Source organism: Schistocerca americana, chromosome 2 (assembly GCF_021461395.2).
Source record: "Schistocerca americana isolate TAMUIC-IGC-003095 chromosome 2, iqSchAmer2.1, whole genome shotgun sequence".
Classification (NCBI taxonomy): Eukaryota; Metazoa; Arthropoda; class Insecta; order Orthoptera; family Acrididae; genus Schistocerca; species Schistocerca americana.
Genome location: NC_060120.1, coordinates 678,117,687 through 678,140,144, shown reverse-complemented (window position 1 = coordinate 678,140,144; position 22,458 = coordinate 678,117,687). Strand labels below are relative to the sequence as shown.

Genomic DNA, 22,458 nt, shown 5'->3' with positions numbered 1-22,458 from the left:
CTGGCGCCTTTTCCTAAAGCCAAAGTGATCGTCATCTAACATCTTATCTGTTTTCTTTTCAGTTCTTCTGTATATTTTACTTGTCAGTAAATTGGATGTCTGAGATGTTAATCTGATTGTACAATAGTTCTTGCACCTAACAGCCCTTGCTATTTTCGTAATTATGTGGATGATATTTGTCCAGTGTCTCATGGTATGTCGCTAGTCTCATATCTTCTACACACCTGCAGAAATAGTCATTTGGTTGCCATTTCTCCCCCATTCCTCGCCCCTTCCCCAGGATTTTAGAAACTCCGATGAAGTGTTATGTGTTCCTTCTACCTTGTTTAAACTCCAGAGTTCTTTTAAACTCTGGTTCTAAAACTGTATCCCTTGTGTCTTCCATGTCGACTCCAATTTTTTCTTCTATCATCCTACAATTCCTTCCTGTCACAGAGGCTTCCAGTGTTCTCTTTGCCCCTATCCGCTCCTATGCGTTTAACAGTGGAATTCCCTTTGTACTCATAATGCTACTACCCTTCCTTCTGATTTTAGTGATGATTACTTTGAATTTTCTGTATGGTGTGTCAGTCTTTCTTTCCGATGGTCATGCGTTTTTAGACTTCGTCACATTTTCCCTGCAGTTACTTCGCCTTAGCTTCCTTTTATTTCCCATTTATTTATTTCATAAGTGATTTTTGCTGAACATTTTTATACTTCCTCCTTTCGTCCACCAGTGTTGGTATGTCTTTTGTTATCCAAGATTTCGTTGGATCAAACTTACTAGTGCCAATGTCTGACTGTACAACGCATATTATTGCTCTTTTTAGACACGTAATTTCCTCTTCAACCAAACTGCCTATTCTGGTATTTCTTATCGCTGTATCCACATCTTTAGCGAACTTCAAATGCACCGGATTCGTCACTGCATCAGTATTGCACTTCTTTCCACAATTAATCTTCTGTGAGATTCTCTTGAACTTCACTCTACTCTTCTTCGTTACTAAATTGCGATCTAAGTCTATCTGTTGCTGGGTACAATCCAATGTCCGATTTCGATATCTCTGTCTGACTACGACGAAATTCAGCTGGAATCTTCCCACGTCTTCGGTCTTTTCCATGTATACGTCCTCCTCTTACGTGTATTCCCTATTACCATTTGAAATTTATTGCAGATCTCACTTTTCTTTTTGCTCTCTCATTCTTACTACCAGACCACATTTTCTCGTAATCTTTCTTTTGTTCCATCCTGGACGACTGCCTTCCGATGCCCGGGATTATTAGATTTTCATCTCCCATTAGGCACTGTATTACTTGTTCAATATCATCAGATACTTTCACTATCTCTTCATCTTCTGCTTGCGACGTCGGCATTTATAGCTGAACAATTGTTGTCGGGATTATTTTGTTGTCAAGTATGACGAGACCAACGTTTACTCTGAACTGTTCACGGTAGCTCAGTCTCTGCCCTCCTTTCCTATTTGCAACGGGTCTCACCTGTAATACACGAATTTCTGCTGCTGTTGAGATTCCTCTACGCTCTTCTAACCAGAAATCCTCATATTCTTTCCATTTCACTTCACTGACACACACTACATCTATATTGAGCACTTGCATTTTCCTTTTTCTAGCTTGTCTACTACGTTCAAACTTCTGACATCCCATGCGCCGACTCATTCGTTATTCAGTCTTTTTCTTATGGTCACGTGGTGACTGTCCCTCCTGCAGATTCTAATCGGGGCTAGATCGAAACTTTTTTGCCAATGTAGATTTCATCATGATTCTTTCCGAATTGCAGGTCACATGTCTTGTGGAATCAGTTTGTGTGCCTTTAATGCGGTGGTTTGCATTCCCTTTTGGAGCCTCACTGCTGATTCTCACACGTTTTTGCAGATTTTCGCGCACCACGTGCAAGAAACTCTGTCCACGTCTCAGGCCTCTTTGACCAGGCCGTTCACAAAACGAGGTTGACTTCTTAAGCCCGAAATGTTCGGCCGCCTTTGCTGAAGGATTTTTTTCAAGATTTAGCCAGTGGATGGATTCGAATCGCTGATACAGGATATTTTGATTACTGCTCAAAGACGCTACACTTACAACACGAGTTCATACACATGCTGCATTGCATACTCAATTTGTGCTGAGAATATACGTTTAGAGCGCAGTGTAGTCTGGTAATGAAACATGCATTGTGGGAAAACTGGAACAGAAGAGAATCGAAGCATTTGAGATGTGGTGCTAGAGAAAAATGTAGAAAATTATGTGGACTGATAACGTGAGCAATGAGGAGATACTCTGTAGAATCGGCGAGGATAGAAATATATGGAAAACAACGACAAGAAGGAGGGACAGGATGGTAGGACATTTATTAAAACATCAGGGAATAACTTCTGAGATACTAGACGGAGCTGTAGTGGGTGAAACCCGTAGAGGATGACAGAGATTGGAAAATAATTGAAGACGTAGTTTGCAAGTGCTAGTGTGAGGTGTAAAGGTTGGCACAGGAGAGGAATTCGTGGCGGACCGCATCAAACAAGTCAGAAGACTGATGACCACCGCCCACCCACTCTTCGTTCACTTCCCGTTGCCCTACAAAAGAAATATAATAACCGCATCTAACAGGGAATATAGAGATCTGTCATTGTCAGGAGCTAGTTCATGCATTTAACTTCATTTTCCGATCTAATGCTAAATGACACGGCTTCTTCAATCTAGTGGCTGTCTACTTTGTATCAAGGACTTGACAGGCACTCTGTTTACCTACACTTACTTGAATTAGAATTATGGTATACTTTCGCATTCCCAGCCGCTTGTTATTTGTACACAATGCAGCTACTTCTTAGTCAAGTGTCGATCACGTGTCTAGCTTGCTGCCTGGACTCCATCCAGACCGTAAATTGTGTTTGCTGTCGCGCTCGGGTCTACCCAGCTTCTGACGATTACTGGAGGAATCTTATCATATGATCGCTGGATCGGAAGCATTGTTTCCCGACGTCTCCGTTCGATAGACCTGTCATAGTCAGAAGAACTATCGGATGGAGTGTCGAATTTTTTTTTTTTTTTTTTTTTGTTGCTATTGTTGGAAATAATTTCAGCGATAAACGTTAAGACCTTAATCAATTATTCTTGAACAAACATGGTGACAATTTATTGAAGTGATTTTAGTGATTTTGAGAATATATACGTTTCTGTTTTATATAGTCACAATCTCGCAATACTGCTCAGCCTCCACAGCTACGCATTGGCTCAGTTTCACCCATTTCCTCCGTCGGAAAGCTCAGACAATCTCTGCTTACTGACTTGCCAGGTATCTACTCACTTCCTCGTTCGGCTTGCTGCGGCTCCTTGGACTGCGCGTCTGGTATTGCCTGTCTGTCTGGCCCGTCCAGCATACTGCAGCCTGCCAGCCACGTACTGCTTAGTTAAACCTTTTCTTTGACCTGCTATTTCTAATTCAGAAACATAACTTCTTCTCATTTGCGCCTGCCATCCGAAAACAAGGAAAGGGATCCCTGCGCACCATTTGTCGGAAACTAACAGCAGCGAGACTAGGGAATTGTCGTACCATGTGTAGGCTAACGTTATCCCCACAAAGCAGACAGCTGTGTCAGAATTGGGGCCGTGACCAGAAATGATGTACTGCTGATAAATGACTTTGCATTGTGTTCAGCAATTAATCGCGGCTCTGCACGACCTTAAATGACCATCATTAGTGAGTATGGTGGCTACTATCTTCCGCTCTTCCGTCCTTCCGACATTTTAGAGAGATGCAGCGGTGATACTACTGTCGTCATGTTGAGAGGACTTCTGGTCACATGTGATAGTGATTGAAGAAGGTCTACCGGCACAACATGCTTCATGAAAGCTTTGCGTTCTCGTGTGTTATCTCTCAGGTGACAGTATCGCAGTGCCATTTTTCAGCAGGACAATGCTCGTCCACACGTGTTCCCTGTCTCTATGGACTGTTTGCGTGGTGTTGAGGTACCCCAGTGGCCAGCAGGATAGCCCATATCCATCTTCTACAGAAGGAGTATGAGTCCAACAATCAAATGGCTCGGAGCACTATACGACTTGACTTCTGAGGTCATCAGTCGCCTAGAACTTAGAACTAATTAAACCTAACTAACCTAAGGACATCACACACATCCATGCCCGAGACAGAATTCGAACCTGCGACCGTAGCGGTCGCTCGGTTCCAGACTGTAGCGCCTAGAACCGCACGGCCACTCAAGCCGGCGAGTGTGAGTCCACTTCAGACATCAAACCCAGGCGGGAAACAGTATCAGGGATTTCAATGACCAGTAGCAACAGTTGTGGTCCTGTCGAAGAATATTGAAACATAAAATGGCGAAACTAAAGCCACTAAAAATAATAGGCAATGATTGAAGTGTACGGGATTTCCGAACTACATCTGCTAATACAGCCACTCACTCAGTTACAATTGAGACTGATGACCCCAGATGTTAAGTCCCACAGTGCTCAGAACCATTTGAACCTAAAATTGATATGGTATTGCGGGTCGCAGTATAGGGGAAAATATCGAGAGGAGACGTAGATTAGAATAACCAGAACATATTAAGATGGAATGAAAGGTTTAGCACAAGATAGAGAAAGATGATGGGCACCATTAAAGTAATCTAAAGAGAAAAGAGTTATCCCCTAAAGTGATCCCCTACAATCCTGGCAAGCATTGACCAGTTAATGACTTATTCTGGCTGAATGAATTCCATTTTATGAGTATGAAGTATTATTGGTGTCACGCTCATGTTTTTCGATTTTTCTTGGCCGCTGCGTCCCTTGATGTGGGTTTAATAGACCGATAATGATAAACTAAAGCTAGTTAGTTCTGTATCCCAACCTCTGGTAAGTCGGTATGTTCATGTCGTCGACGATGAGTTCATCAGTGGTAGAGCACAAGCCCGACTGTGGAAGGATGGGAAGTGAACCGGGGATGTCTTTGGTAAAGGAACCATCCCAAGATTTATCTTCAGCAGTTTATGGGATCAGATATCTGGGTGCCTGGACTGAGATTTGAAACACATTTCTTTAAATACGTGCCCAGTGTCTTATTACGGCGCCACATCCCTCTATAAGAAGCGTCAAGGATGGGGACAAGCCTGACTGTAACATCAGAAGAGCATATCAGCCGATAACAAGTACTACTTGGAATATAACCACGAATGTCCACGTGACAAGTATCTTTAATCTGGGTCCAATTAAATGTAAGATGCAGTCTATCGAACGGAGAGGTCGAGCAAGAGTGCTTCCAATCCGACGATCATGTACCAGGATTCCTCGAGGAATCTTCAGGGGCTGGGTAGACACAAGCGCGACACCAAATGCAATTTACCGTCTGTGTGGAGTCCAGGCAGCATATTAGACACGTGATCGACACTCATGTCTCTTGAATTCTTGAATAAGATGTAGCAAGATTGTGTACAAATGTCAATCGGATGGGAATGCGAAAGTATACGATAATTTTTCTTCAAGTACGTGTATGTAGGTAATTTGCCTACCAACGGAGGGGGGGGGGGGGGGGGGAGGGGAGGTTGGAACGCAGAACGCAGCTCATCAGTCTTCTGACTGCTTTGATGCGGCCTGCCACGCTTCTCCTCGCCTAGGCCAGCCTCTTCATCTCAGAGTAACACTTACACTGAATGAAAAGTGAATCTTTTAGCTATTCCATTATAAATCCGCCCACTCAACTGCGAATACTGAAGTAAATCGATGTATAACGTTTTAATAATTTCTGTTCTTTCCATCCACGGAAAAATATGCAGATGCAGTAGTTGACGTCGCTCCGTCAATACACAGTTCTCAATTGACTGAGCTTGTATGTAGCGCTGACTCCATTTGCCAGAAATCAAAGAGGATAAATTGCTTTCAAACTGCATTCCGAATGGTCCAGTTGTAATTGACTTTCTTGTTGAATAAACCAGTTGTAAAAGAAAAAGGCGAAAGAGAAACAAGGATTGCTAAAACCTGTAATCCAGGGTTTTTCTGATTTGTTTCGGAACATATGTAAATTTTGTTGTTGAACTGTGCGCAGTCGCACGTCAGTTAAGTCCCGAATGCAATAAACTGCAAGTTTACATAGTGAGACGATAAAGTAAATGAAATACTACTTAATTACTGTTAGCTCGAAAAAAATGTAAATCAGTGATGGCCTCTGAATCAATTTAATGAAATATTGGGATGATTTTAGCTCGGATTCCACATTTTCTGAAGACAGGAATTTGTACTACCATATGTGTAGAGTTGACACACTCCGATGTAATTATGGTTCATTTATTAAATGGGTGGCGAAAATCTTTGAAATTCATAATCTTCTTTTGCACCTTTCTTGGTGATCAATAAAAGAACTGCCATTTTTGGCTTATGGTGGCCGGTCACAAGCCACTGCTTTGCTTCCTGTTCCGTTTATGACGTAAAGTTGATAACTCTTATCTCATCCACACAAGCAAATAAGCTCACAAAATTGACTGAATTCTTTTAAAATGTTTCAAGCATTGCTGATTGTGCTTTTTCGCTTATGTTTCTAAGCAAAATTCAATAAATGTATCCTGCTTCTTGCTCTCATATTAAAAAAAGTATTCATTTAAAATCAGCTTACTCTTTTCCTGTTACACCCTCGACAGCAGCTATTTCTCAAACGCGTAGCGAGGGATAGTCCAAAAACGTTTACACGCTCCTAATGACACCATTGTCGACGGGATGTTAAACGCTAATATTCCTTTCTTCATCCTTTAACAACCACGTTATGATCTGACCGTATTAAAACTCACGCACCGAGCGTGCTAGTAGAGTGGTTAAAATACTGGACTCGCGTTCGGGAAGACAACGGTTGAAACCCACGTCCGGACATCCTGGTTTAGGTTGTCTGTAATTTCCCTGACTCGCTTAAGAAAAATTCCAGGATGGTTCCTTCGAAAGGGGATGTTTAATTTCCTTGTCCATCCTTCCCTAATCCGAGTTTGTGCTCCGTCTCAAATGATCTCGTTCAGACTGGACGTTAAACAATAATCTCCTCTCCTCCTTAAAACTGCGTTTCCGAAGACGAAGCTTCCATTTCCAAACCCACAGCACCACAAGCATCAGAATAGCTAGACGAATTTGAAGATATTTCTAAATCTATCGACTGATTTATGATTTAGTCGTTAGGGTGTTCGGATTCTTGTAATGGGAACCTGTTCTCCCGAAACATGCAATTTTAAGTGAGGTCAGATTTTGAGGTGATCTTTGAAGTTTACCCGAATTATTTTCTTAAACTGCAGTATCGTATAATTTATCGATCGAACCGTCGGTGTTTGTAGTTTTAAGGCGTGCTCTCCGTATATCATATTCAAGGAAATTATTGCACCGATGCATCCAGCCACCCATTTTTAGTTATGTGCAGCAGACTGCTTGTACTACTCGGAAGCCACTTGTGGATAAACAACCATTAGCACTAGCTAATCATTAGCGGAGAATTCTTTAGAGTATGGTATTCCAGGTTATCCATTGAAATTGAAGACGACAAAAAAAAATATATAAAAATTTCCAAATATGTCATTAACACCCTATGTACGTCATTGAGAAGCGTGATCTACAATTATAAAAAGAATTAAGAGAGCACTGATATCAGTACCCTCTGAATGTCAGGCCGAAATTTTTTCACGTAATGCCAAAAGCAATTCCGTTAAAACATTACAACAAACACGATGGCAAAAGTCAAGTGTAACATCGAGGGCAATGAATCACATGTAACAAACTACAACCAATAAGATCTATGAGACGATGCGTTATAAAAGCGAGACCTGAAGTGACCCAAGAATAAGCCCAAACAACGACATCAAGAGCAAACTTGTTAATATCGTCCATTGATATAATATTTCCGTTTGCCCAAAACGTTTCTGTTCTTTTATTTTGTAATCATCGTCATGCAGATGGCGCAGTGAAATTGCTTTTCGTTTTCCTATACATTCCACACCTTCACATTTTCATTCTCGTCTTCGCATCCTTACAACTTACATCGCGGCAAGTGTGTGAACATAGTTACGTAAATGAAAAAAAAAAAAAAAAAACCGGGGTCTCAGATACGGGTCTGCGTTTATGCCGTCCGGTTCCGTCGCTTTCAGGGTCTTTTCATTTTTTCTTTTCTTTTTTACAGTGTTGTTTAGTTCTTGGATCGTTATAAGATCGCCGTCATATGGTTTATCCATTTCAGGTGGGTCAGTCTCTAATGCGTAGATTTTTTTTTACATCTGAGCTGTTTACAATGTGCTATCCATTTATATTCTGGTATTTCATTTAGGTTTGTTCTCTCTTTTTCAGTTTTATTTAAATTTTTGTCATACTGTAAGCTATGGTCTTTCTTCCACTGTTCAGTTCTGCACACAAAATTATTCCACGATTCTTCATTCGTTTTTCTGACAATAGTTTTTACTCTATTTCTTTTCTCTTTGTATTCTTGTTTCGCAGATTCTGTTTTCGCGTGTAAATATATCGGATATGCTCGTTCATTTTCCTCACTTGCTTTTGTGATATCTTTGTCCCGTACTCTAAGGCTCTTCTTATTCCTTCGCTTATATTTTTTTACCCAGAGATTCATTTGCGGCATCTTCAGTACAAAGCTTTATATTTTGCTATTCGGTGTCTAAACTGTCACTTGTATCTGTGGGTTTAGGCAGAGATTCAGTCTGTTTTGTTACAGATGTTTTATGCTATCATACTTTAACAGATAGACCTTAAAACCTTCTCCCTTTGTTGTTTGCAACACTTTTTTTTCTTCCATCTAGCGAGCATAGCTGTTTTTTGTACGACTAGGCAGTGGCCAAAATAAACAGCGCTACCTTTGAAAACACGAACAACCTGAACTTGTTTGCATATGTTACTGATGGTCATCACTTAATCTGCTATTGATCTCTGTCCCCTTGCGCTCCAAGTGTATTTATGTAAATCTCTCTTCCCAAAAAGGAATTACTAATTTTCAGTCCGTCACTTGAAGCAAGATATATAAGGGAGTGTCCATTATCATTTATGTGTTGTTGGAAAAATTTCCACTTTTAGAGGTACTGGAACACTTGCTATTCCGGCAATTAAATCTGGCATTTAAATCTTCTCAGATTAATAGATGAGCCGTTTTGTTGTCTTTATATACTTCTTTTGATATGATATACAGCACATAAAATCCCGTCTGAAGACTGCCATCATTTTTATGTTAATGATTGCAACTGACGTTGTACAGTCGCAATAAAGTCATGAGATGTTCAATTGACTCTTTTATTAGAACATGTTACGCGTTTCGGGATTACACCCACCTTCAGACATCGCAAACTTCACCTCCTTCCTAACCAACCAGGTGTACAGACTTGACAACTCAAAGAAAGTGTTGAATAACATATGACTGCGACGCAAGCAGCTTGTGATGTCTGAAGATGGGCGTAATCCCGAAACGCGTTACATGTTCTAATAAAAGAGTCAATTGAACATCTCATGACTTTATTGCGACTATACAGCATTGGTTGCCAATCTTTTGATATGGTTTCTTAAAAGACTTCAGTCTCTTCTTCTTTTCCATCTTCAGTAGCGTAAACCTCAACCACTGTTAGATGTCCTTGATCTGTTCTGAATCTCGATGTTATGATTCTGTCATTTATGTACCTATGATCTTCAATTTTAGATCCCCATTTATTATCTACCAATATCGGTTCTCCACTACTTGCTCTTTTGTCACTTGTTACACCACTGTAAATCACTAGGTATTTATGTTCCTCTCAGCTTTTTCTTTGTTTCTGTAATTTTTGCAAGATTAATGTTTCTTCGTTTCAGTTTTTCAAATAACTCTGTTTCTCTTAGGTGCGGGCTTCTCACATTCCAAGTCGCAATGTTGAGCTTTTCCACTATTACGAATAGTGTGTAGGTGGTGGTGCTTAGTGTTTAACGTCCCGTCGACGACGAGGTCATTAGAGGCGGAGCGCAAGCTCGGGTTAGGGAAGGTTTGGGAAGGAAATCGGCCGTGCCCTTTCAAAGGAACCATCCCGGCATTTGCCTGAAACGATTTAGGGAAATCACGGAAAACCTAAATCAGGATGGCCGGAGACGGGATTGAACCGTCGTCCTCCCGAATGCGAGTCCAGTGTGCTAACCACTGCGCCACCTCGCTCGGTGGGAATAGTGTGTAGTTTTCTTGCTTGGGTCGTATTCTATTTCATACCTCCAGCTGGTTACTCTGAAGAATAAAAATAAAAACGAAGTCCCTGGTACGAGATGCCAAACCGTAGCCGGGCAAAACACACGATGGGGCTGCCACCTTTTGGCTCATGACTTGCCAGTAAATTCTGATCAAGGTTATTTCCTTTAGCCTTTGGTAAGGCAATCACTAGATTGCAAGGCAGCAGCTGTTTAATTTTTCTTCTGGCTTATTTCCCCTAGGAAAGTTGATTTCACCATTTCGAAGGTGCACCACGTCTGAGCCCTCCTAGAGGCCGTCTGATATCACTCCTCATGGTGGCCCGCTCTTCGTCTGTCCCTAACACATCGGCGTCGCTAGCTCGTGTGTCCCTTCAAAGGACTTAAGCTTCAGCCAGCATAGCTCTCACTGCATGACGGGACGCGCCAACCTCCTCACCACAGAAAGGTGTCAGTCCTATAACGTCGTTATCCTCACAAATAAACTCAGCAGTCACAGTGTAGAATTTGTGGCGCCACGTGTGAACCGTTGTTTACGTTGTCAGGAGGGCAACAGGGAAGTGCAGAACGAAGCACAGAACACCGTCCTGCTACCATACGTTCAAGGGGTTACTGAACGTCAGGGCAAAATTCTTCGTCGGGTAGGTATTAGGCGTTCTGGGCTTGACGAAAGATACAATTGACAATTTTTGTGTCACCGGAGTTTATGGAATCCGGTGCGAATGTGGACTGGTGTATGTGGGTGAAACTGGGCGTCCAATAAGCACTAGGTTAACTGAACACGAGAGATATATCCGCCACAAACAATACAATGAATCAGAGGCAGCAGGAACATTGCAGGATGAAGGTCGAATTTAGAGGGGACCGCGTACTGGCGAAACAGTCGGTTAGTTTGAGGAGGAAGATCAGAGAGGCTACAGAAATAGCCAAGCGACCCGACAATATGAATAGAGAAGACGGGCACCGACTTCCAGCGTCTTGCCTGCCAGCAGTGACAGCTTTGCGGAAGGGCAGCTCTCGCAAAGCAACAGCCATGCGATAGGCCACAGCGGCGGAGGGTACACAGAGTGCTGACGCGCCCTTTGGTATACTAGGCAGTAAACAACGCTACGCTGCAAAAAATGGCTCTGAGCGCTATGGAAGGTAACTTCTGAGGTCATCAGTCCATAGAACTTAGAACTACGTAAACCTAAATAACCTAAGGACATCACACACACCCATGCCCGAGGCAGGAGTCGAACCTGCGACCGTAGCAGTCACACGGCTCCAAACTGTAGAGCCTAGAACCGCCCGACCACCCCGGCCGGCGATACCCTGCAGTCGCCTCTCAATTTCCTATTCGCCGATTTCCACCAATGGCAAGCAATAAAGTAAATTCCAACGGAAAACGCCTATTTCCGTCAATGACAATACGCAGTACGCAATGCTCACCCTCATATCCAATGACAGCATTTTTTTCCTTTAAAACAAACAATGGTAAGATAACAAACAATATAAAAAAGGCGATAAAACGGTGACTTTGTCAATAACACTAAAATGGCGGAAAGTTGCGGAATCTAAAATACACTACTGGCCATTAAAATTACTAAACCACGAAGATGACGTGCTACAGACGCGAAATTTAACCGACAGGAAGAAGATGCAAATGATTAGCCTTTCAGGACATTCCCACAAGGTTGGCGTCGGTGGTGACACCTACAGCGTGCTGACATGAGGAAAGATTCCAACCGATTTCTCATACATAAATAGCAGTTGACCGGCGTTGCCTGGTGAAACTTTGTTGTGAGGAGAAGAAATGCGTACCATCACGTTTCCGACTTTGGTAAAGGTCGGATTGTAGCCTATCGCGACTGCGGTTTATCGTATAGCGACATTGCTGCTCGCGTTGGTCGAGATCCAATTACTGTTAGCAGAATATGGAATCGGTGGGTTCCGGAGGGTAATACGGAACGCCATGCTGGATCCCAAAGGCCTCGTATCTCTAGCAGTCGAGATGACAGGCATAATATCTGCTTGGCTGTAACGGATCGCGCACCCACGTCTCGATCCCTGAGTCAACAGATGGGGACGTTTACAACAACCATCTGCACGAACAGTTCGACGACGTTTGCTGCAGCATGGACTATCAGCTCGGAGACCATGGCTGCGGTTACTCTTGACGCTGCATCACAGACAGGAGCGCCTGCGATGGTGTACTCAATGACAAACCTGGGTGCACGATTGGGAAAACGTCATTTTTTCGGATGAATCCAGGTTCTGTTTACAGCATCATGATGGTCGCATCCGTGTTTGGTGGCATCGCGGTGAACGCACATTGGAACCGTGTATTCGTCGTCGCCATACTGGCGTATCACCCGGCGTGATGGTATCGGGTGCCATTGGTTATACGTCTCGGCCACCTCTTGTTCGCGTTGACGGCACTTTGAACAGTGGACGTTACATTTCAGATATGTTACGACCCGTGGCTATACACTTCATTCGATCCCTGTGAAACCCTACATTTCAGCAGGATAATGCACGACCGCACGTTGCAGATCCTGTACGGGCCTTTCTGGATACAGAAATTGTTCGACTGCTGCCATGGCCAGCATATTCTCCAGATCTCTCACCAACTGAAAACGTCTGGTCAATGGTGGCCGAGCACCTGGATCGTCACAATACGCCAGTCACTACTCTTGATGAACTGTGGTATCGTGTTGAAGCTGCATGGGCGTGTACCTGTACACGCCATCCAAGCTCTGTTTGACTCAATGGCCAGGCGTATCAAGGCCGTCATTACGGCCAGAGGTGGTTGTTGTGGGTAGTGATTTCTCAGGATCTATGCACTCAAATTGCGTGAAAATGTAATCACATGTCAGTTCTAGTATAATATATTCGTCCAATTAATATGTGTTTATCATCTGCATTTCTTCTTGGTGTAGCAATTTTGATGGCCAGTGGTGTATAATAACGCGACGTTGACGATGCGGATATAGAGACACAGTAAGCAGACAGGCACAATTAAAAAACACTCTAACACTCTGCCGTCTGTTCGCACGAGATAAAAAACACAACACTGAACAATCACTGAAAGCAGCACTACAGGCGACAAGGCGGCAGATGGGGGCAGGGGAAGGACCCGGACCGATGAGGGGTAGGGGGGTGGAAAAGGGGGAGGAAGGGAAAGGAAGAAGGGGGACCCAATCGAGGGAGAGGACTTAGAAAAAGATAGGGGGGGGGGGCAGAGCGGACGCGAGGAGTGGACAAGGCAGTGAAGGGGAAAGCAAAAGGACTCCCAGAGTCTACTGACAGCACTCCTCCATAGCATATAAGTAACTAAACTAGTGCTCATTCAGCATTTAGCTATACACTCTGAGGAAGGCGCCTTGTAACAGTAGTCGAATCGTCGGAATTTTATAGTTGATAATGCGACCTCAAACCCAGAAGAATGTTCTTGACTGTGACAACGGCGGCGGAATCCTACGTTTACAGCATCTTACGTTGCCATGAACAGTGACGTCACTTATATTGTGTGAATGCTGCCTAAGAAAGTGTCCCCCACTATGCGCGCCCGCATCGTGTAGCACAGTTTTTCCTGCGCTTCGCTGGGCTACCTTGCTCTGCGCCACTGTGCGCACCTCGCGTTGGTGGTACTGGAGCCAGCCAGGAGCGCGGCTACGTCCGCACCGGGGCCACTTTGCGCCGGGTGTTGGCTACCGGGCTGCGGCCACCTGTGGCGGGTGAGCCGCGCCGTTGGTTATTGGCTGACGAATGCGCCAGCAGCGGCCATCTGCTTACCTGCGGCGGCCGAGGCGCTGCGCCTGCTAACTAACTGCCTCTTGATTGGAATAGTTGGTCCTCCTCTCCCGAAACGGCCGCCGTTGTAATTAACAGTCCGCAGTCGCCACGCCACCTGCTCCCACTCGCCTGGAGCTCTGAGTTACGGCCACGACTTTGACCATAAATTTCTGCAAACAATAGCAAACGGCAAAATACTGCTGAGGAGACCTGCTGCTCTACGTAAACGTATATTACTGCAGTCTTGCCGCTAGTTCCACTCTGCTCCCCTTTAATAACAGAATGCCACTGAGTCTCTAGTTACATTCACGTCTACATGCTTATGGCTGTTTCTCATAGTGTACAAGCGAAATTTAACTTTCTACATCTCTGCTTATTCGGATTTGCACGAAACTTCCTTAATGACTTCTTATTATTATCTTTCCTCTGAACTGCTTAAACAATATACTTCCTTTCATCACATTTCCACATCTTGCCTGTCGCGTTAATTAAGCATCACTAATATTAAATGAAACTCTGTTCCACTCCAGATTCTTCGAGCTCAAACCGAGAAACTCACAATATATACTGCTGAAGGATAACCCATCTCCTATGGAATTTGCCCCCCCCCCCCCCCCCCAGTAGATTTGGTCAGCTTACAAATCCCGTATGACATTATGAGGTGAATACATGGGGGCTCCTCTGTTTAATAATCTCAAGTTTTATGAATTTGGCTACACAGAAAGAAAAAAAAATTATAGAAGTGGAAGAAGTACACTGCTTGACCAAAATAAAGTGAAGCAGCAGGAAAGTGACGAGCAGGTGGAGAGAGTATTTGGTGTCAACTCATTGTTTACAAAATCGAGACAAATCTAGGAAGATCTTGGTAATATGAACCCACTTATCAGTATGGCACCTCTGGGCTGGACGCCAGCGTCGTTTCAGTTGGAAAGTGTGCCGTGAAGCAGTTTTACTTTCTCCTGAGCCTAACTGGTCCACCACTGCTGCAGCTGGTCCATAATAGCCTGAGTACTGGCACAGGGACAGGGTTCGCATCCGAGTTGCCCTCACATACAGGGCGTTCGACGGAAATATGGAGCCCAATATGGTAACTCTTTGGCATTCAAAAACAGCTTCCAGTCGTCACAGAATGGATAAATACAAGTTCTGTATGTTTATCACGGGAATCTTAACAATTCTTCTCGCAAAATAGTGGCGAGTTGCGGTAACTATGATGGATGTGGATGTTGCAGCATGAATTACTGCATTCCCTTTGTCACGAAACAGACATATTGCATCCTGACAAGGGTCAGATGGATTACTGACATATGGGTGAGCTCGAATCACCATTGACTAACTATATCGCCTAGCAACATAAAACTGCCACGTCTACATTGGAAGATTAGTACTTGGTGCTGGCTGCTATTTTAACACGGAGTATTAATATGGAGGCCATGCTGCCGCACACTCTATGCCTTCTCCCGCCCCTCCTCCCTCCACCCTCATTTGGTGCTGACTGGGTTCGCGATTGTGGCACTCAGTTGTGCAGTCACTTTTGTAGCAGTCGCTCTCTTATTTTTTGTCACAATCCTCTTCAGTGACCGTTTGTCACGATCACTTAACACAAACTACCAGTGGCATTGTGACATAGCAGATGATTTCCCTGTATGAGGTATAAACCTTGAAGCACGAAACACTTCGGCTGCCTTGGTTACGGTAGCACCCACAGTAACAATGTGCCCACGTTTCAATTCAGTTAGCTCCGTCATCATTCTCTCACAACTACACAGAACACTCTTCTCACCACGACCTACACTTGCGACGTATTGAAGACATTGGACGGGTTGCCGTTCGTGGTCAAATACAACAGCGCATCCAGCAGGCTTGGCTACATTTTTCATTTATGGTAAACCATGCACCTTTCACATGTTACCATATTTTTGCCCAGTCCGTTTCTGTTCTATTGGGGACAGATGCAAGGATGCCGATGACTACGGGAATACCTCAAAACCTTGAATACTGTTCATAGCCGCGAATGTGACAATCATTGCCCGATTCAAAACAGCCGCCACGACACTGCCGCATGGGAGGTAACACATGAGAATTCAGGGTGTCCGTAACATATTGTTCTGCCGGTAGAATTTCCTCAAACACTACCAGTGGTGATCTGAGGTCAAACCTGATGGCTCCCTACTCTATGACGCGGGGACTAACAATGCTGCGCCTCTCCAAAATATTGAAAGAATCCACCTCCCACAAGTCACCGCTACATCTGCCGACGACTTTCGTCTAGTGTTGGGCAGAACCACGTCGTTCATCAGTAGTCCATGCTTCTCGGTCCTGGCGCCACTTCAAAACCAGCCGTTTGAAGGTAGTCTCCGAACAATAGTGTAGGATGACACAGAATATTGCAAGGAATCTGTCACTTTTACTCGGAGGAAGGGCGCAGACGTCAAGCTACGACGAGCTTGGTGCTCAGTACAGCGATCCTCTCTTTCTCTTTTGTTCGTCAGATAAGGTCAATGGAAACTTGATGATGAGTATGCGCGCCCACATGTTCTTACGAATTCCGATATAGAGCCACTCTCACAAACGAATGCCACAGAAATCTGGATACTGTGCGATTAGGCCACGCGGTCAAGTGGAGACCCACAACTTCTGTCAGGCGCTGAAGACGCTGGCTGACACGACTGAATAGTATCTCTACGCCTTTCACAGTGATTATACAACACCGGCGATGTTCACGGCCCTTATACGCTCTGCCAAGCCGGGGAAAAACACTAAACATGAATAATAGTAATGTACTCTGATGGCCGCTCTGCCAGTCACAGAGTGACTCCAATCATTTACATACAAACCGATGATGTGTACGTTTCTGAAGCTACATTGACATCCGACCATGTCGTCTCAGTGTTTCACTACTTTTGTATCGCAATATGTGGTATATTAAGCGTACAATGAACCAACTATTGTGTCTTGTAGTACGTCAGTATTGATTTATCCTAAAATAGAAAATGTTCCTTATTCCAATACGGACATGCATAACATGACTTCCTAATTTCTATGAATTACATATAGAGTGAAACCGTTACTTACACCCTCAGCATCGTGAGACTGAGGGGTCTCCAAATTATATAAAAGCGTACACACACCACACAAGTTTCCAGCTGAGCATAGTTTATCATATAAATATTTTGAAATTCGATACGTACTTTCATACTATTTTGTCTCTTTATCTTCATCTTTATACAGATAGTCGCGGGACTTCAGCTATTAAGCACAGAATGTCAAATTAAAACACCTTTCAGCCGTCTGTATTTCCCACCGTTATTTTACTGAGCAACCGGTTTCGGTGATATATTACGAGATCTTCAGGCCCCATGACCAACGTGTAGGAAGATTACCTCCTCTGGGCCACTCAAAACAGGGGCCAGCATTCATTCTTCACATCTCCTGACTGATGTGTAGAGATTCCCACCTATGTTCCAGTCAAAATAGGAACCAGTTTTCAATGAACGCTGGCACCTATATTGGCTGGAACAGAGGTGACAGTCTTTCTACAATTCAGTCTGAGGGCCTGATTATGTAACGTCTCACCGAAACTGGTTGCTCAATGAAATAACAGTTACAAATGTAGACTGTTGAAAGGTGTTTTGATTTGACATTCTGATACCATTTTTTTTTTTCAGATGTTCTTTCTGGTACACAGGCTACTGAGTATAGATCTTTTTGAAAATTTTGCGTAAACGCGTCAGCAGAAAATATGGCCAACATGGACTCACATTTGTCACCGTTCTTGTGAAACATCACAATTCGATATTTTATCAGGGGAATACAACAAGCAACGAGACATAGATGCCATCACATTTGAGCGAGGTGAAAGGTCCCAGGATTTTCGGTACTGCTGCATATCAATATCAGCACCCACATTGGATTTTCCGGACAGGAGCGATTCGGGACGACACTCACATAGGGTGCAGCTGTATCATTAATCTTCTCACTGGACTGATGCGGCCCGCCACAAATTCCTCTCCTGTGCCAACCACTTGATCTCAGACTTACACTTACAATGTACACCCTAGACTCTTTACCTCATGCATTCCAATATCTGTCTTCCTTTGCAGCTTCTACTCTCTACAGCTCCCTCTAATATCATGTCTTAATAAATGTCCTACAATCGTATCAGCGTTTTCCATCTATTTCTTTTGTCGCTGATTCTGCAGAGGCCTTCTCGTTTCTTGTCTTATCAGTCCGCCTAATTTTCAAAATTCTTCTGTTCTACCACATACCAAATGCTTCGATTCTGTTCTGTTCCGGTTTTCCCAAGGTCCACGTTTCACTACCATATATTGCTGTGCTCTAAACGAGCACTGTAAGACATTTCTCTCTCAGATTAACGCTTATGTTTGATACTAGTAGACTTCTCTTGGCCAGGAATGTCTTTTTTTTCTAGTTCTAGTTTGCTTTTTAAGCCCTTCATGCTCGATCCATCTTAGTGCCTAGGTAGCTGAATTACTTAACTTCGTCTACTTCGTGATCCCCAGTTCTGATGTTACGTTTCTCGTTCTTCTCATTTCTGCTACTTCTCATTATTTTTAGCTTTCTTAGAATTACTCTCAATCCATATTCTGTAATCTTTGTACTATTCATTCCATACAACACATCCTGTAATTCTTCTTCACTTTCATTGGGGATAGCAAAGTCATCAGCAAATCTTATCATTGATATTCTTTCACCTTGAGTTTCAATCACATTCTTGAACCTTTCTTTGATTTCCGTCAACGTTTCTTCGATGTATGGATTGAACAGTAGGGGTAAAAGACTACATCCCTGTCTTACTCCCCTTTTAATCTCAGCACATCGTTCTTGGTCTTACTGTCATCTTGTTCCGTCTGGGTTTTTGCATATATTGTACAATACCAGCCTACCCCTACACCTTACTCCTATTTTCCTCAGAAGTTCGAACATCTTGCAGGATTTTACATTGTCAAGCGCTCTTTCCAGGTCGAAGAATCCTATGACTGTGTCTTGATTTTTGTTCAGTCTTGCTTTCATTATCAACCGCAACGTCAGAACTGCCTCTGGTATCTTTCCGTTTCGTAAACTAACTGACCGTCATCTAACAGATCTTCACTTTTTCTTTCCATTCTTCTGTATATTATTTTTGTCAACAACTCGGATGCATCATATGTTAAGCTCATTATGCAACAATTGTCTCTGTTGTCGCCTCTTGCTATCTTTGGAATTGTGTGGATGATGCTTTTCCGAAAGTCAGATAGTATATTGCCAGTCTCATCCATTCCACACACCGGCTTGAATAGTCGGTTTGTTCCCACTTCCCCAATCATTTAAGACACTCCGGTTCAAATCTCTTTTAAATTCTGATTCTAAAACTGGATCCCCCCTTCTGTTTCCTATCGGCTATTGTTTCTTCTTCTGTCACGTCCGACGCTGATATCCTTTCTGTTGAGCGCTCGATAACCCCAAAAACACACTTCTGTCACGTCACCTGACAATCTTATCCCTCATAGATGTTTCTTTATTTTAGTGGAATCTTTCCACCTATCTTCTCTCTCCTGTGCAATTGACAGTAAATATTGCTAATCTACTCTTAATGTTGCCGTCCTTGCTTTTAAATTCACCCGAAGATTGATTTGGCTTTTCTGTACACTGAGTCACTTCTTCCGCCAGTCATTACGTTTTAGATTTCTTCACATTTTCATGCAGCTATTTCGCCTTAGCTTCCATGAACTTCTTATTTATTTCATTCCTAAGTGACGGAACATTTTTGTACTTTCTTTCGTCGATTCACTGAAGTATTTCCTCTGTTTCCGTGGTTTCTTCGCAGTTTCCTTCCTTGTACTAAGTTTTTGTTTCCATCTTCCGTGACTGTCCTTTCAAAGATGTAGATTCTTCCCTATCGTGCTAATCATTATCACAGCATCTATAGGTTCATAGAACTTCAAACGTGTCTCTTCATTCTATAGTATTTCCATATCCAACTTCTTTGCGCGTAATTCTTCCCGATTACTCTCTTGAACTTCAGCCTTCCCCTGATCGTTACTAATCTGCGATCTCTGTCTATATTTGCCGCTGGGTGTCCCTTACAACCCAGTACCAACTGAAGTCTTCCTGTATCTCCTGGCGTTTCCCAAGTGTACCTCCTCCTTCTGAGATTCTAGAACAGAGTATTCAGTACTACGATCCGAAATTTATTGCAGAACTCGATTATTTTGCCTCGTGTTCTTATTGATATTCTCTCGTAACCTTTTCTTCTAACCCTTCCCCTATAACAGTATTCCAGTCACCCATGACTATTAGATTTTCTTCTCCCTTTACGTAGTGAATTGTCCATTCAATATTCTCGTCTACTTCCTCTATCTCCTCATCTTCTGCTTACGACCACCGCATGTTTACCAGAACTATCGTTGTCGCATCTTTCCATTTCAATTCACTAACGCTCGCTATATCCATATTGCATTTTAGCAGTTAGCTTTTCAGATTTTCTGGGTTCCCTGCCACGTGTTTTGAACATGACTGTGCTCAGCTACGGTAATTAAGTACAATGTTACAAACTTCCAGCCAACCGGTTGCAAACAGAATTCAAAATTCTTTAACTAGTTTCCAACGCCAACTAGGGGCGCCTTGTTCAGAAGAAGCTGTTACCTTACCTAACAAAACCACAGGTACATTAATAGCAAGTAGGCATAGAAGAAATACTTAATTTTTACAAGTTAGATAGCATAACAGTACTCACATGTGGTTAAAACGGAAATTTGAGCGACGCCACCTGGATTCATAACAGATATAGTCAAAATCGCTGATTTCATTTGATTTTTTTTACAAGCACGCTCCGTAAAGCACGGCAGTCCATTTTCGTCCTTCCCGTCAGTATATCAGTTCTTCCCAGTCTTGGTTTAGCTGCGGTCGTTCCTTTGCGTTTCCACTTCGAAATCACACCTCCAGCAGTCGACTTGGGCAGCTCTAGAAGGACTGAAGTGTATTTGTGGATTTTTACTCAGGTGACATCCAGTGAGTGGTCCACATTCGAATTCACTTTCTTACCGATACATTATGCTATTATTGCTTCTCTGCTGACAATACTACTCGCCTCCTTTCATACTGCCGTGTCCATCTCTCGTCGCCGGCCGAGGTGGCCGAGCGGTTCTAGGCGCTTCCATCTGGAACCGTGCGACCCCTACGGTCGCAGGTTCGAATCCTGCCTCGGGTATGGATGAATGGGATGTCCTTAGGTTAGTTAGGTTTAAGTAGTTCTAAGTTTTAGGGGACTTATGACCACAACTGTTAAGTCCCATAGTGCTCAGAGCCATTTGAACAATCTCTCGTCCTTGGTTAGACTCCAGATTATCTACAAGAGCTGGCCCTTCACCATTATATCAAAATCCAGAATTTGCTCCTTTGTCTAAAAAATGGTTCAAATGGCTCTGAGCACTATGGGACTTAACAGCCGAGGTCATCAGTCCCCTAGAACTTAGAACTACTTAAACCTAACCAACCTAAGGACATCACACACATCCATGCCCGAGGTAGGATTCGAACCTGCGACCGTAGCGGTCGCGTGTTTCCGGACTGAAGCGCCTAGAACCGCTCTGCCACTCCGGCCGGCTGCTTTGTCTGAGACAGTCGATAAATGAGCATAGCTACATAATATTGTGGTGAGGACTGCAGTCTTTTGTCAGCTTGCTACATGTGCGTTGCAGCTGACGTGCTAGAGAGTGACACGGCTCGTGCGCTTGCGTGTTGCAGCTGTACCTGACGTCGAGCGTGAGCCCGTCCGACTTCAACATGGGCTACAGCATGACAGGCACGCTGGAGCGCGGCTGCCGCTCCAGCAACACGTTCCAGACGACGCACTTCGCCGTCATCCGGCGGCACGACTACGACATGCCGTAGCAGCAGCCGGCGCCCGGGGCGCTCTGTCCCAAGGGCTGCTCCTCGGACGCCAGCAGCTGCGCCAGCTCCACCCACCACGACCTCTAGCCGGGAGCCGAGGAAGGCCTCTACACACGTCCCAGCGTGCCTCAGCAGGGGCCTCTACACACGTCCTCACTGTGCTCCACCTGTGCCATCCATATCCAGCATAATCTCCCACCTTGTGTCGTCTGGGCCAGCTCCATCCACCACGGTCTCTGACAGGGTGGCCAAGGACAACTTCTACACACGCCCTCACTGTGGGTCATCTGCGCCAGCTCCACTCGTCGTAACCTTTAGAAAACGACGTGAAGAGGCTTCCCTCTGTCCCTCCCGCATCTTCCTGTACATCACCTCCCATGCTGGACAGCCGTGGAGCTACGTCAACAGTGGGACAGAGAATACAAATCTAGACATTCCTCCACGATACAGACCTTAATCGTTGTCTTGAGATGTGATACTGATTTTGGTGGTATGATGTCTCAGTGAGAAAGTGAACAGGAAATTGTTGCTCTATTCACTGGTGACACATATTAGTAATGTACCAGACATATCGTTAAATCGTGTCTTCAAACAACTTCACAAAATGTTTCGAAGTCAAATGTTATGTTTTTAGATTTTCGT

At 43.8% G+C, this 22,458-nt stretch overlaps 1 protein-coding gene across 1 annotated transcript in view; it reads left to right on the top strand.

Moving 5' to 3' along the window:
- Positions 1-21,816, top strand: part of LOC124594335 — a 198,192-nt gene extending 176,376 nt beyond the window's left edge. Inside the window, exon 5 of the mRNA XM_047132704.1 lies at positions 21,670-21,816. Coding sequence (XP_046988660.1) covers positions 21,670-21,816 — 147 coding nt within the window. The remainder of the gene's footprint in view (positions 1-21,669) is intronic.
- The last annotated feature ends 642 nt before the right edge of the window (positions 21,817-22,458 follow it).